We start from the raw sequence: 16,344 nt of genomic DNA, 5'->3' as shown, positions 1-16,344 counted from the left end.
GTTACATTTTGTAGGGCATTGTTCAAACATAACTGACTGAATGAGGAATTATATCCAGCATTATGCAAATTGAGTGCAATGTGCACAGTCCATCTTTCATTTCTGCTCTTCCCCACTGCCAGTCCTCTGTGCCTCTAAAAAAAATGCTGGCAGAGGTGTCCAAACACTGTGGGGTACAGTGGATTGGGGGAAGGGAGTCACCTAATATTTGGGTGGAGGAATTTTCCACCCCTCATGCAAGGTTCCCGGTTTTCAGATGATACTCCTCTCTCCCTGTTGTCCACTGTAGCTCCATAAGATACAACCCTGACCTTCTGGAAATACTTTTTTGGAGTTCTAGGGGGCTACAAGGAGGAAGAAGGAAGGGAAGCTCAGTTGCACTGGTACAACCAAAGATTCTTAATTCTAACTATTCATTTCTACTCCCCTTCCCATTTTTCCCCCCCAGGATGTTACTACTTACTTGCCAGAATGGGAGAATGGACACTTCTACCTTGCTAAATACTATGATAAAGTGATGCCTACAGTAACAGAAAACAAGATGGAAAAACAGGGAGAACTGATTAAATATATTGTTATTCACTTTGGAAGGTTAGAAGGCACAGTTGCTGTTCTGTTGGTTCACTTAGCTATATTTGGTTATGTACATTAAATATCTGTCACTATGTAGCAGATGGCTTGGGGTTGTGTTGATTTAGTAGGAGTGTGTACACAGCCTTAGTATGGGTTATGGGATTAAAGAACCATTTATATCATTTACAATTTTTCTATTAAAGATTACATGTCAGCATTTTATTTTCAGATCCTTACATTTCGGAAATCAGTTCATCTACCAGTCGATGCCAAGAATGTTATCTCTGTGGCTTGACTTCGGAGCTAAAGCATATGAATGTGACAAAGGTAGGAATTTTTTTATATTTAAAAAACCCCACTTTCTACATTATCTAGAGACAATTTTCTTCTCTTTTTACACTAATTGCATTAGTTTCTGTATTCTGGACCTGGATGGTCCAGTTGGAGTGACCAGAAGTGAACTGGTATTGACTTTATGATATGTGCCATGATCCTTGAAAAGTAAATATCAGTGAAGATTTTCCGGATCCTCATAGCAGAATAAGGATTGTTTTACATCTTATCATCTAGGTAGTCGTCATGATCGTGCACAAATGAAAAACGACTTGGCTAAAATCAACAAGGCGATTACAGAGCACACCCAACTTTTGGCTCCTTACCAGTTTTTGACAGCTTTCTCTCAGCTGATTTCCCGAATCTGCCACTCCCATGATGATGTCTTTGTTGTTCTTATGGCAATCATTGCGAAGGTTTTTGTAACCTACCCTCAACAGGCAATGTGGATGATGACTGCTGTATCCAAGGTACCTTGATAAATACAGTTGCATCACTCTCTCACTCCCTCTCTCTGTTTTTAGCTTTCTGTTTCCAAACACAACAGCCAGTTCAGTTTTCAGATACATGAGCAAATTCTGTTTGTGTGGAGTTGCCGCTTTCTTTTAAGGGTCCCTCATTCACAGTGGTCTTAATATATTAGATTTCCAGTCCCTCTTTAATTTTCTAATCAAATATCATTTTCTTAACTACAAGTAGAGGAAGCTGCAGTTAAGTCAGTTATTCTGAGTATTTTGAAACTGCATGACAGGTCGACTTCATTTATTTTAAATTTTTTATCCCAGGCAATCACCCTTCTAGACATTGAGCTAGCACAGATCTGCTTAGCTGCTTTATAACCTTCCTCATAGGCCCTTATTTGAAACCATGTTGTCTCACTTATATGTAGTATTTGCCTCTCATGAGGGCTCATCTGGGGCCTACATTACTGTTTTTAAGATGCCAGGCAAATAAATTTTGGTTTTCCCAGTCTTTTAACATCTGTATCTTACTATTTCTGTTGTACTGGTTTTTAGTGCTGCCTTTAATTCTAAACTAATGTACTGTGGTGGTGTTGTAAAACCACCCTGGAACTTTTGAACTGAAGAGTGATACAGAGATATTTGAAATAAACTCTTTCTTTTTTGTAGTCCTCCTATGCAATGCGTGTGAACAGATGCAAGGAAATCCTCAACAAAGCTATTCACATGAAGGCATCTCTGGGAAAGTTTATAGGGGATGCAGCTCGCCTGACAGATAAACTCCTAGAGCTGTGTAACAAATCGGTAAAGTTTATTCGCACAGAAATTGCTCCTTTTCCATAGTTTAGCGTTGCTAATCAGATTTAAAGGGTTCTTCTACTTGGTGAAACAATACTGTACAATCTGGTGTGTTTTTTCTGGAGGAGGCCCCAACTTGCTGGAGCAGATGTGGGATGCTGCTGCAGGACGGATGCTGCAAAATTTATTCCATCAACGGTGTCAGTTCTGCTGGGAGATAGACACTGTTGGACTTCACATACAACATTGTTATTATGCTACTTGACACTTGAAGATAATAATTTAGGTTGCAATCCTAAACCCATTTGCTTGGTAGTAAACCCTATTTAACCCAATGGGACTTACTTAGGAGTGGCTAGGGTTAGGATTGCCGCCTAAGACGATTTATAAAGATGAAAATGCTATGTTACATATCCCCGAGGCTTCAAAATCATTATTTCAAAGTGATCAGATTTTCAGTAACTTTATTGGTTTCAGTAAAGACATAATTGATAAATAAGCACATTTTGATATTAAGAGGTCTTTGATGAGCTATGTTCAGTGATTTTTTTTCTTAAAAAATGGTTGGGGTACTCTTATTTTGAGTAAATCACCATTTTATAGTTCAAATTGGGGAAAATACAGTAAATGGACAAAAGTACAAAGATTCACAAAATGTTTAGGGGTATGCGTACCACTGTCTCCCCCCAGAAAAAAAGCACTGGCTATGCTTATTGTTGTACTGACTAAAAAAATAAATACACATTCAGCTGTTTGCTTGGTTCTCCTTGCAGAGTTTAATTATTGCATTGAGGTTAGCTCTGACAGAAGGAACTCCCCTGAACATAGTTTGTGGAGATGAAGTTCAGTCCCATTTCACAAAACGGAGGGAAGAATTGGAAATATTCCTAACTTGTGAAATAAAAGCTGTATATGGAAACTGTTAAGAGTGTCAGTATCGTCTAAGTATTTACCTTATCCTTTGAGTATTATGCATTAACTTTTTTCCCAGGTTGATGGGAGCACCTCCACATTAAGCATGAACATTCATTTCAAAAGTCTCAAAAAGCTGATAGAGGAGCAGACATTTAGTGAAATCCTTATTCCTTTGCAATCAGTAATGATACCTACTCTGCCTTCGGCTCCTGGCACACATTCAAATCATGATCCTTTTCCTGGGTGTTGGCCTTACATTGCTGGCTTTGGTGACACAGTGAGTATTAAGGTTCTATGTTTATATATTGATGCAAGTTAGCTCTTTATCATACAGTAAATTACTTGGCTGCAGAAGTGAATAGCAGAAAAGAAATAAAGGGGAAAGGGTCTTTGATAAGGGGAAGGATGAACTGGAGCCCTGAGGAGGTTGTCTGGATAACCAGTATACATATATGGACCGATGTAAAGTTTTGAGATGGTTTGGATTAGGTGTAGATTTCACCAAGAGAATACATTAAGCATTTTTTTCATGCTAAATTGTTGCTGTCTTTTTCTTTAGGTTGAAATCCTTTCCTCTCTTCAGAAGCCCAAGAAGATTACTTTAAATGGTTCAGATGGGAAGTCCTATATCATGATGTGCAAGCCAAAAGATGACCTAAGAAAGGACTGTCGACTCATGGAGTTCAATTCCCTGATAAATAAGGTTCTTTCACTCTTTATGTGTGTTTTGCAAAGCTGGATATTGGCAGTCCAATACCCCCTTACTTTCCACTGGGGCTTTGTTCAAATTGGGGAATTTGTAGGAGTATTGCCTCGTTAATTGCCCCCCCCAAATCATGAATTAATAAAGAAATAAAATTTTATTCACAAAAAGAAGAGACTTGAAACAATACAATATACTGTTTGCTATATCAACTATAGCGACCATTTATGATATTTATTCAGGAACCCTCCTCCAGACTCTTTACTTTTGCAGTACAGTTGTACCTTGGATCCCGAACACCTTGGTACTTGGATGTTTTGCCTCCCAAATGTGAGTGTTCCGGTTTGCAAATGTTCTTTGGAACCCGAACGTCTGGCGTGGCTTCCTGCAGCCAATCAGAAGCCGCGCTTTGATTTCTGAACGTTTTGGAAGTCAAATGGACTTCTGGAACGGATTCTGTTCAACTTCCAAGGTACGACTGTACTGAGAATTCTTCATTGTTATTCATCGACGTCTACATGCGTGTATGCATGAAAGACCCTTGAAGCATCCAAACCATAAATGAGCAGTCTTGACCATTTTAATTCCAGTAGCCACAACCTTTCAGACGTTGATATTTTTTCTACAGAGCAAGTGTTTGGTCCAAGGATATGAGAAGAAAGTGAAACCTCTGTATCTGTTTTCATAACTCTTAATACGCCATGGGCTTAGTCTAGAAGGCAACACTTAATTTCTATCTAGCTTTCCTTTTCTGAAAACAATGCCCCCCCCCCCATCTCATCCTCTGATGTCACATACCATTCTGACCACTCTGACAACTCTTGGCTCACAGCAATCATCTGATATGCCAACTGTTACTGAGGGAGGCAGATGCTGATACATGTAACTAAACAGTTTGAGATACTGTACATACTATTTTTCTTATTTGTACAACTATAATAAAGAACTACGGGATGGATCCCAGCCATTGCCAGAGTCCAGCAAATATTTCAGCTGAAGTCCTTTTCAAATGTGACATTGGGTATCTGGTGGTGGTTTCTTAAGCTGTACAGGGTTATATTTAGTTAGCCTCCATGAACTGCTGCTGCCTGCTTCACACTCCTTTAGATCACCAACTATGTATGCCCTTTTTGGCAGAAGAGAGTTGCATGGAATAGCTGGAAGAGAATGAAAGATATGGGGTGTGTGTGTAAGTGAGTGAGTGTGTGTGTGATTTTATTTATATGGTATATATGGCATTGGTCTTATGGTTGGTGATATGTTTCTTCCATAGTGCTTAAGAAAGGATGCCGAGTCACGGAGGAGAGAACTCCACATCCGAACCTACGCTGTTATTCCTCTGAATGAAGAATGTGGAATAATTGAATGGGTGAACAACACTGCTGGTTTAAGAAATATTCTGATCAAATTATACAGAGAGAAAGGTAGGAAACAAAAGCCCTTTTTAAATGGGGGAAAAATATATGTCTGTGAGTGACAATAGAAGATGTGGAAGGGAGAGTGTGGAATGTTACACAATCCTTCAAAATATGTCACATTGGTCTCCCATGCTCTGATTAGTATACAGTGGCTGTGTTTTCACATAATGGTAAGCAGTAAACCATAGCTTGCTACACATCAAAGTGTGCCTACTTTTCCCCTCCCTACTAGTGCTGAACGAAAACCAACTACAATACTTGGTTTACGGTTGTGCCCAGATCAGGGATCCTATTTGCTTTACTCGAAACCAAACCATGATATAAGCCTTGGTTTGTTTGTGGCTTACCTATTGTGGTTTGAGCAAAACAAGCCACAACCCCTGGTTTAAACGTTCAAGCTAAGCCAGGGACCTTGGTTTGCTTCCTCCGCATGTGATTGGAGAGGAGCAGGGAAGGAGCAAAGCAGGTGCGATTCGCTTGTGCACTGTAAGCTGTGGCTTATGACCTATCAAAAGGTGCAAATGTAGCCTCAGTGTTTACTCAACCTATCATCGCTGACTATCTTAACTGTATAGCATTAGCTTCCTGTGTCTAACTAGGTGTGTGTCTAGCTTACTGTGTCTAACTGTGTCTGACATAGGTGTCTACATGACTGGAAAAGAGCTACGTCAATGTATGCTTCCAAAAACAGCACCTCTGTCGGAAAAACTGAAAGTTTACAAAGAAACTCTGCTTCCTCGGCACCCTCCGATTTTTCATGAATGGTTTCTGAGGAAATTCCCTGATCCTACTTCCTGGTCAGTTTGTTGCCCTGTAGTATTTCGTTTATGTTGTTGTCATGCCAAGGGTTAAAAAGCAAGTCAGTTGTAATGTAGCAGAAGCTGTGAAGGCAATAGGTTTATTCATGATAGTAAACTACATGGCATCTTGGTTTCTTTGCTATGATGAGAAACATTTAAGTATAAGGGTAAGAGGGCCCAAATAACCATGTGCTCCTATGGTATTTCTTCTTTCTAGGTACAGCAGTAGATCAGCCTATTGTCGTTCCACTGCAGTGATGTCAATGGTAGGGTACATACTAGGGCTTGGTGATCGTCATGGGGAAAATATTCTGTTTGATTCCTTAACAGGTGACTGTGTGCATGTGGATTTCAACTGTCTGTTCAATAAGGTGAGAAACTAAAACACTTTCATTGTCTGTCTCAAGTAATTGAAAACAATTTTCCTTTTCAAATGACATTGCACGGTTCAAAGAAATTGCACAGCTGAACACTTGACAAACTAAAGGATTATGTTGGAAGTTACGTCATGAATATATTTCTGTGGTGTCTGCTTGAGGTACTTCTGTAAATGTTTAAGGCAAACTACATGATGCCAAAAATATTTCATTTTGGCATCCAATGACCAAATCAGCTGCTAGCAAACAGTCGCTTTATATGGCTTTTATGTGTTCATTATACTCAGAGAAGATCACAACAAAGTAAAAGACATCAACTATAACTATATGTATATGAGATCATTCAAAGTATCTGATCACGTTTCAGATTTTACATAACAATATTAAATTTACAGTAGTGTACTGGTTGGTTAATGTGCACCACATGAGAAGGGTAGTCTTAAGAAATCCTACAATGAATTATTTTCTTTTGAAGGGAGAAATGTTTGATTTTCCGGAGATTGTTCCATTTCGCCTTACCCATAACATGGTCAATGGTATGGGTCCAATGGGGACGGAAGGTCTCTTCCGAAGAGCTTGTGAAGTTACACTGAGACTCATGCGTGATCAGAGAGAACCATTAATGAGGTACAATAACAGAGATGTGAAAAACTTCATATGCTATCTAACTTTACAATGTGAACTATTTAACCACTGTAAATTCCTAGCCACACTTTAACTTTTCAGGGTTGGGATGCGGCTTATATTCGGGCCAATATGGTACATGCAAGATGCTGTGAGCATTTTGAAGGAAGAGTGAGGTGTAAGGAACAACAACAAAATTCTGTTTGTGTAATGATTTAGAATTGCAGAAGTTGAAAGATGTATAAGTAATGTTTCTTTCCCACCGAAACTGCAACTACATGAATTTTCTTGAACCATTAACTTTCCTTTGTTTATATGTTATCTAGCGTTTTGAAGACTTTTCTCCACGATCCTCTTGTGGAATGGAGTAAACCAGTCAGAGGGAATACAAAAACCCTAGTGAATGAAACTGGAGAAATTGTCAATGAAAAGGTGACTTGGTGGGGGTGGGGACACCTTAAGTCCAGGCAGGACAGTTAATTCATATTGGGTGCCAAAAATTTTGATTCTGTGCCAAGGAGTCCCACACTTGGGCTACGTACACATCATACATTTAAGATACAGTACTCCCCCCCCCTTCACAATAATCCTGGTAGTATACCCCTCATAGATCTACAATTCCCAGCACCCTTAACTACATTTCCTAGGATTCTTTAGGGATTCCATGTGCATTAAATGTATGGTGTGCATGCAGCCTTGGTGTACCAATAAATTATGCAAATTACAGTTGCTTAGTTTACAAGTTCCCTTTTTGAGCCGAATATCTGAATTGGAGTGCAAGTCAGTATGAGTAACTGGAAGAGAGGAATGCCTGGCAGTAATTAATAAAAATAGCTATTAATGCAACTTTCAGGTGGGGGAGAGATGTAACTGCTGCTACTAAAAGATTACCTTCTAGTCTTATTAATGCCACCCTTTTGTCATATTGACTATTGTTTGCTTGCTTTCAGGCCAAGACCCATGTTTTGGATATAGATCAGCGACTTCAGGGTGTGATTAAAAACAGGAATAGAGTAAAGGGCCTGCCTTTGTCAATTGAAGGACATGTTCACCATCTCATTCAAGATGCAACAGATGAAAACCTTCTGTGCCAGATGTACCTTGGCTGGGCTCCGCATATGTGAACCTCTAGCATTTACAAACGAGTTGCTGTAAAATATATTTTTTGGGGGGAGGTTTAGTTCAGGGACACCTGTTTTTTGTTTTAAAAAAAAATCTATCATTTCTACTTTGGTATTTTCTGCTAGCACAACTATGTGTTTCAGTGTGTGATTTTGTTTATATTCCATATTTGTATATAAATGCCACTTGTATTTGAAAAGCCATTTATACAGATTATTAAAGAGCTGAAACCTTTCATTTTAAAAAGTTTGAATGCAGTGTTTTAGCTACTCGGTATTTTTATCTTTTATCTCTATTAAAAGGGTATGCACAATACCTAGATTATCTCCCCATTCCACACCTGAAAGGCCTTTTTTTTTTAAGTGCCCCAACTACTAAGTTGGGTTAAGTAGTACTAAAGTGGTAATAAAACTGGTCCCAATGTAAACGTTTCTATATTTCAGTTGCAAAATCCTGTTAATGCAGAGGATTCTGGATGCTTTCTGTGGCAACTTATTACCATTTTAGCATTCCATACAGCAGAGCTTTCCAAACTGCTCATGTTGGCAACACACTTTTTAGACATGCATCATTTCGTAACACAGTAATTCAGTTTTACTAACAAACTGGAGGTTAAAGTAACACCTTTCCAGTCCCAGAAGGAGCATGGGGAGCTTTTACGCTACACAGCTACACAAGGCAGTCAACACACTAACCCAGGTCAAGTAAGTGGGGTGGCAATGGGTAAGTCTGGGTGAGCCGGAGCTGCTTGTTGCTGCTGCCAGTGCTGGGCCCTGTGGCAGCCTGGGCCTGACTCTGCACGGTGCAGGGTAAAATCCACCCCAGCACCTAGTGGATCAGAGCCTTTGGATGTTGCCGAGGGGCGCAGGCTCTTCGACAGTGTTGGCCCGGCTCTGCAAGGCACAGGGTGAGATCCACTCCAGCGCCTAGTCAAATGGAGTTGTCTGGTGCTGCTGACTTGCATCTAGTCATGGGTATAATTCATGGTTATTGTAAATGATGGTTGTATCTAACCAAAGTGTACTCAAAATTATTAGTGGAGTCTACTCCACCAATGCTGTATGGCAGAGCTTTTCAAACTGTGTGTCAAGACACATTAATGCAGTGTTTCCTGACCTGGGGGGTTCTTATTCCAAGAATGGAATAAGACCACACATTAAAAGTGGTGTGAGAGCTTTCTGAGCTGCGATACTTTGCGAGTTCTAAGAGAAGAGGAGAAAGGGGTTGGCCAGAGGTAAAGGAGGGCAGAGGCTCAGTTATGTTGACTTCCACTGTCTCAATACCAGTTGCTGGTAGTTCCGCTTTTTGGCCATCTGGTTTGGCCATTGTGAAGGAGTGGATGTTAAGAGTTGCAGCAAGTAGAATCCCTGATTTGGACCTTGTGTAGAGTAGAAATGAATTTGCTCTCCACCACGACACACAGTGCATACAAACATTACCTTTCCTGCATAGATTTTAAACCCATATCTTATGAATTAGAAGAAGTTACCTGTCAAGCAAGGCAAAAGCTGCACTTTCTGAAATTCCTCCTTTTGCACCACTATTGAAGACAGGAGAGGGGCTTCCCATCTTGTGCTACTCCCGGACAGTGACAGCACCACGCTGACTTCTCAATCTGCTTCTTGACCACCATGACCCACTCAGACTTCGCATGAATTTTTAAATGATCTAGCGCAGGGTTTCCGTTTATTTTTCTTGCAGACCTTTTATGCCTTCAGTAGTTGTGTGACAAGCAGGGGAGAAAACTCAAAATACTATTTAGAAACAACAGCTCAACTTTTGAGGTTGAAAGTCATTTTACTCCATCCCTTCTTAGCCACCTTTTTTTCCTCCCACCGTAAAGCAGCACATAATTTTTAATGAGATAAATAAAACAAAGACGGGCAGCAAAAAACAAAACAAAAACAACGCCTTTTCTCTCGTCTCGCCCTTGAATGTCCGGGAAACTCCGGACGTATGGCAGCGCGTGGAGATTTCCTTTAAAAATAGCTCAAAAACTTTGAGATTTTCGCCAAACAAAACAACACAACCAAAACTTTTGCGTCCGGATTTTCACTTTTTGAAATAGGACAACCCTAGCTCTGTACACACGACACACGCTATCACCGAAGGTTTCGGAAACGCAAAGGCGGCGGCGGCGGCGGCTGCCTTCCTGCAGTTCCCGCAGCTTCCCGCAGGGTGCGCCATTGCGGGGGGCGGGCCTCTCCCCGCCTGCCTTGTTGACCCTCTGACGCAGTGCCGGTCCGCTCTAGGAACAGCTGCTCCGTGAGCAAACTCCGGCCCTCGCCCGGAAGAGAGAGGTGGTTTGTTTTTGGCCTGTGGCGGCGGCGGCCAGTTGCTTGTTGTGTCGGGCAGGGCTGGCGTTAAGAGCGGGCATCTGAGGGCCAAGAGGAGCAGCAGCCGCCATGGGAGTGCCGAAATTTTACCGTTGGATCTCGGAGCGGTACCCTTGCCTCAGCCAGGTGGTGAAGGAGCATCAGGTGAGAAGCGGCTGCCGGTGCTGCTCTTTCCTCTCTCCTGCTCTTGCATGGAGGGAAGGGGCTCTTCTTCCTTCCAGGGCGGCTGTGCTCGGGAAAGATGCCCCGGCACCTCCGAAGGGCTCCCTGGAAACCCCGCCTCGACCCTTTCCCCTGAGTCGCCGTCTTTGCCCAGGGGAGCCTCCTCTTGGCGACTCGTCCTAGAGAAGTTCTCCTTGCATTTTAGGGTTTCCGCCTCTATCCCGTCAGCTGGGCTTGTCCACTTATCTATGTGTTACTGATTATTATTATTATTATTATTATTATTATTTTAAACCCCTTATATCTGCTGAGCTCCTTGGAAAAGGGGGACTATACATGTAGTCGTGCTCATCATTATCTTCAAATAACGACGACAACATTTATATTATCTGTACCCTGCCCATCTGACTGGGTTTCCCCAGCCACTCTGGGCAGCTTCCAGCATATCTAGCAAAACAGCAGCAACAGCAGTAATAATACTATCATCATCATCATCTCCACAGGGAGCCACAGCTTGGAGAGGAATGCCCTGTAGGGAAAGGGTGTGTGTTGTGTTGTTAAGATCATAGGGGTTCACAACATAAAAAGACAAAATGAGAACACAAAATACATAACAACCCTCCCACCCCACAAACAAGCCAATAGCCGCCTTCCCACAAACACATTTAAAAGGCTGTAGAGTGTCCTTTTCTCCTTGCAGCCTTCCTTCGTTCCTGGCTGCAGCTATCTGTGACTGCTTTTCATTTAGAGAAGAAGAGCAGGATGGGGGAACTGTTACAAACAACTCAGGGACACTTTGTACTTTGGTCCTTCACTGTGAAACGCTTCAGCTTTGGGAACGACGCCCTGTACACACTTGTATAGAAATACCTGCATTTGTCAGCCAACAACAGGAAGCTTTATTCTGCCTGAATTCTGAGGAGCAGGGAAAAACTGTGTGCTTCCACATTAGAAATTGGTCCAATAAAATACATGGTTGAATGGGAGTGAGATTTTACCCAGCAGGAAAGAGAATGAAGGTGATGGAGAATGAGCCAGACTGCTGAATTGGAAGGACCCTCTGACCTGGAGTGGAGTTGCCAAAATCCTGAATTCATTTTTTCTGCAAAGGTTTATGATGAAGTGATGGATAAGTCTTTCTAAGTAAACAAACAAACTATAAATAAATAGTTCCATTGAACTCTGGAACTTTAAACACACCGCATTGCATTGCCAACCACTGTTGCTTATTTGATAACCTTTGACTACAATTTATCCTGGTGATCTACCAATTACAGCTTTTTTTGGTTAAGGAACTGCTGCTTTGAATCAATGTAAAATAGTGGCTTCTGATTTGAAAGTGGTGTCACCTGAGAGCGCCATTGGTGTCATTGTTAAAGTGTTGGACATGGTGGTGGTAACTTCAAGTCCCCACTCAGCCCTGAGGATCACTGGATAATGTTACACTCTCAGCCTAACCAATTTTACAAAGTTTGTTGTGAGGATGAAATTGAGGAGTGGAGAAAAGGCAGAATAGGAAAATAGGAAAATTAATAATTATTATGTAAAATGTTTTAGAAAGCTGTAAAACCAGACACTGTAACTATAGTTACTGTTAAGTACAGGGCGTGGCTAACCTTTTTTTTTGGCCAAGCCATCTGAGGTCCATTTGCCAGCAGGTGGATTTAGGCACCTCACAATCTTATTACAGAGTCCTCTTCTCAGCTGCTCTCTACAGATCATCTGAGGAGGGGTGGGGCTAGCATCCCCCTTCACCCATCAAATGAAGAGTCTGACAACCAGGGAGGGGGCTGTTTGAATCTCCCATCAGCTAAACAGGGAGGTTTATACAACTTCTCCTATCCCAGTGTTGTCTAGTTCAAATTTATCTCTTTTTGCCATATCCAAAATTGTGGGGTGGTTAGGGGGAGAGAAAAGTTTGATGGGGTGCCAGGCAAGAGTCCAAAGCTTGGATTTAGTCACCCTTGATCAGGATGGTCAGGAATCTTACACTTTACTTTCAATCTTGTGTATATATACTTGGGAGTAAATCCTATATTTACTTTTCCCTAAGTAAATATGCCTTGAGATGCATGATAATATACAGATTGTTGCCTTCCATTCAAGGAGCAATATTTGCTTGTAGTTTATTTTAATTTATAGCACCAGTATTAATATACTTGAGAACTTGCTAGGAAAAAATGTATTGACACATAGCCTGACCATGTTCCTAGGTAAATTGCAGTTTTCATTTCTCTATGGCAATACTTAGCAGGTTGGTTTCACTTTTGTTTCTGTTAATGTGCTCTGTTGTTTTCCATTCTCAAGTGCTGCTTGCAGTGGTGAAATGTTTTAACTGGAGCCATATTTTCTATTTCTTCTAGCAATAATTAAAAATGCCTCTTTTTCTCCAGAATTTATATGCTGTCTTTCAAGACAAATGGGGAACGTTGCTCACATAAACCAAATGTAGAATACAATTTAAAACATTTCTATTACATTTACAGAAACTGAAAAAGACCATCTAAAAACAATATGCAATAAAGTACAATAGCATCACTGGCATGTGATACTATCATTTTGGTTAGCTGTTTTGAGTAGCACTTTAACCTTGATAAAGGAACTTGACTTTGGAGTGACCTTGACTCGGCAGTTGTAGTTTCAAATGAAGTACCCAATGCTAAAGTCGGTGTTTTGTGGGATTGTTTTTAATTTACACTGGCAAGGTACTGCTTGCTATATGCCTGACAATGTGCCCCTTGACCCTGGTCCTTCCTGGCTTGTTAAATCTAGGGCATTTGACTAGTTGGTTACAGAGCGTGGGTAATACTTCATTGTGTGACAGGGTGGAACAAGACAAACCATGAACTTGGGTTTGGAAATAATTTTAAGTCAAACCATAGCTTGGCTGCAGATATGACAGCAGGACTATGAGACAGGCAAAGCATCTATGCTTTTTACTGTGAGTACCTGCATGGTCGCACATTCATGCTTAGTTTGGCTTAGCATTACAATGGGACTGGTAACTGCTGTGTAAGGGAGAATAATATAGCAACTATTGGTGGCTTCCTTGCTGCTAGAAGCAGAACATATTTCTTGATTAAAGGTAAAGGGACCCCTGACCGTTAAGTCCAGTTGCGGACGACTCTGGGGTTGCAGTGCTCATCTCGCTTTACTGGCCGAGAGAGCCGGCGTTTGTCCGCAGACAGCTTCCAGGTCATGTTGCCAGCATGATTAAGCTGCTTCTGGTGAACCAAAGCAGCGCACGGAAACGCCGTTTACCTTCCTGCCGGTGTGGTACCTATTTATCTACTTGCACTTTTATGTGCTTTCGAACTGCTAGGTTGGCAGGATATGTAAACAATCAGACTGCATTGTTTCTTATCAAGCCCAAAAATCTATAAACAGCAATTCCAGAATGCACAGTTAAAAATTATGAGCCCTCCTCCAGAGGTGGAAGTAACACATGAAATAAGTATTTCATATACAGGTATGGAATCATATCTACAGAAAGGAGGAAGATGGAGCATAACATTTTTTGCTGGGTGGATGAATAACTGCTACTTGTATTAATTAATGGCTCTAATATGTTTCCTAGATTCCAGAGTTTGACAACTTGTACCTGGACATGAATGGTATCATTCATCAGTGTTCACACCCTAATGATGATGATGTTCACTTCAGAATCTCTGAAGACAAGATCTTTGCTGATATATTTCACTATTTGGAAGTATTGTTTCGCATTATTAAACCAAGAAAGGTTTTCTTCATGGCAGTAGATGGAGTTGCTCCAAGAGCAAAAATGAACCAGCAGCGTGGCAGACGTTTTAGGTGTGTGAGTTCTTCCTTGTTTGTTTGTTGTTATTGGTTCCCTCATACCTCTTCTGAATGCATGTTATTCTCAAGCAGTGGCAGTTAACACTGCATATATTGCTAATTTTTTTTTTCAAGAAATGCTGTGTTCCTTCCAGGGTTTTTGGATGCCTTGCTGGATAAGCAAAAACGAAAGAAAGAAAATGAAAATAAATAGTTGCCAGCATCCCCAACCTGTTAGCCCACCTGCATTAATTTTTTCCTGAGGAAAAGGCCTGCATGCATTGTTGGGTGACATCCTACGTAATTTTTCTATGCACCTTTGGGAAGTGCTATAAAATGCTCTCAGAAACCAAAGAGGCACTTCATCTACCAGATGGAGCAGAAAGGATGCACTTTTGGGTGCCTCTTCCCAGAGATGTGTGGAACACCTCTTGGCAGTGTCATCCAATGCACCCGCCTGATCTTTCCCAAGGGAAAGTCTGGGAGGAGTGTGCGCTGTTGAGCATTGCTTCCCAAGGATGCAAAGGGGATGGTGGGGTGGGAGTATGTTGTGTTGTCCACTGCTGCGATAAAGCAGGCACCTTCGGCAGCAGTGTCCTCTACTTTCCACCAGCTTTCCTTCTCTGAAGCAGGAAAGGTTGACAACCTTTGCCTGTTTGGCCCTTTCTAGCTAAGGCTTTGCAGGCTTCTTTGCCATGCAGCTGCCGAACAGTCCCTGGTCTTCCTCCCACCTTTGGAGCTGTGAAGTGGCAGGAATTGCAGTGCAAATGCTTGGACAATCCTACCCAGCTCTACAGCTTCAAAATAAGGATTAAGACTGGCTGCTTTTTATGCTTGGCAGTTGATAGCACCGCACTAGTCATGGAGAGCATATTTGTTGAAGTCTGGGTGCTGTGCTGCTTACTTTAAAAATACGTCTGCCCCACCCCACTTTGGCCTTTATCTTTGTATATCTCAATACTGATATGTTTTCTGTGTTACTGTGTTTTGGAAGCTTCTACATGTATGGGAGCTGACATTGTAGCTGATGGAGAAACCAATACTTGCTTTGAGCTCATGGTAATGCACTTGGGCGTCTTAAGAAGAGGGTCTCTAAAATTATTAGAAAGTTTAGCTCAGCTAAGTTTCATTTCAGCAGGATTTAAAAGAAAGCTCGGCTTTCTTTGCATTATGTTCCACTAAACACAATAATACAAATCTAATTAGTGTGGGTTAGCTAAATTAATGATTGTCTTGGTTAAAAAATCATTTGGGACTGGGACTGGAGTAGAAGCGCTTGGAATTTTAGTGCATGAGTGTGAACTATAAAGCAGAAAGTCTCTGTTTAAATCTCACATCCTCCTCTAATTCACTGAGTAGCCTTAAGCAAGTCACTAACTCTCAGCGTACTCCCCTCCTGTCTAATAAAAACCCACCCCTTACACAGTTTTTGTGCTATTATTGATATTATGTATATGAAATGATGTGCATACTTTACAGCACTAAAATGCAAAATATTGTTACAGGTCAGCAAAGGAGGCAGAGGACAAAATAAAGAAGGCATTAGAGAAAGGAGAGACTCTTCCGACAGAAGCTAGATTTGATTCCAATTGCATTACACCAGGTAGAGGAGTCTGCTTAATTTTTAATGTTCTTACATTCGGGTGCTAAGCTGCCATCTGGAATTGCATCCTTCTTTCTGCCCCTTACAGCTCATTTGAAATTAAAGGATGTGGTTTTCAAAAGTGCTGTAAGCCAAAGGTTTCTAGCAATTAACTCAGGTGAATGCTTTTTGGAAATTAATGACTTGAAAATGGTGGCAAATTGATAATCAGGCTTATTGTTATGAGACTGCTCTTGTGCGTTGCACTATAGAAAAAACTAGCAGTGGTTTGTTTTGAGCTATGGTTACAGTGGCAAATGTTTGTCTTTATCCCAGGGTAACTTT

The 16,344-nt window shown here is 41.2% G+C and overlaps 2 protein-coding genes across 2 annotated transcripts in view; both read left to right on the top strand.

Moving 5' to 3' along the window:
- The window catches only part of ATR (ATR checkpoint kinase), a 45,687-nt gene extending 37,528 nt beyond the window's left edge, over positions 1-8,159 (top strand). Inside the window, exons 36-47 of the mRNA XM_081862059.1 lie at positions 449-591; positions 803-900; positions 1,144-1,376; positions 2,037-2,171; positions 3,157-3,357; positions 3,640-3,783; positions 5,057-5,207; positions 5,842-5,998; positions 6,219-6,372; positions 6,854-7,005; positions 7,329-7,434; positions 7,953-8,159. Coding sequence (XP_081718185.1) covers positions 449-591; positions 803-900; positions 1,144-1,376; positions 2,037-2,171; positions 3,157-3,357; positions 3,640-3,783; positions 5,057-5,207; positions 5,842-5,998; positions 6,219-6,372; positions 6,854-7,005; positions 7,329-7,434; positions 7,953-8,126 — 1,848 coding nt within the window. The 3' untranslated portion in view covers positions 8,127-8,159. The remainder of the gene's footprint in view (positions 1-448; positions 592-802; positions 901-1,143; positions 1,377-2,036; positions 2,172-3,156; positions 3,358-3,639; positions 3,784-5,056; positions 5,208-5,841; positions 5,999-6,218; positions 6,373-6,853; positions 7,006-7,328; positions 7,435-7,952) is intronic.
- Positions 8,160-10,374: 2,215 nt separating this feature from the next.
- Positions 10,375-16,344, top strand: part of XRN1 (5'-3' exoribonuclease 1) — a 44,789-nt gene continuing 38,819 nt past the window's right edge. Inside the window, exons 1-3 of the mRNA XM_081862904.1 lie at positions 10,375-10,604; positions 14,200-14,432; positions 15,923-16,020. Of these exons, the coding sequence (XP_081719030.1) occupies positions 10,530-10,604; positions 14,200-14,432; positions 15,923-16,020 (406 nt within the window). The 5' untranslated portion in view covers positions 10,375-10,529. The remainder of the gene's footprint in view (positions 10,605-14,199; positions 14,433-15,922; positions 16,021-16,344) is intronic.

This window comes from Podarcis erhardii, assembly GCF_964252035.2.
Source record: "Podarcis erhardii genome assembly, chromosome: 5".
In the NCBI taxonomy this organism is placed as follows: Eukaryota; Metazoa; Chordata; class Lepidosauria; order Squamata; family Lacertidae; genus Podarcis; species Podarcis erhardii.
The sequence above is the reverse complement of the archived record's forward strand: the minus strand, read 5'-3'. Positions and strand labels throughout refer to the sequence as shown.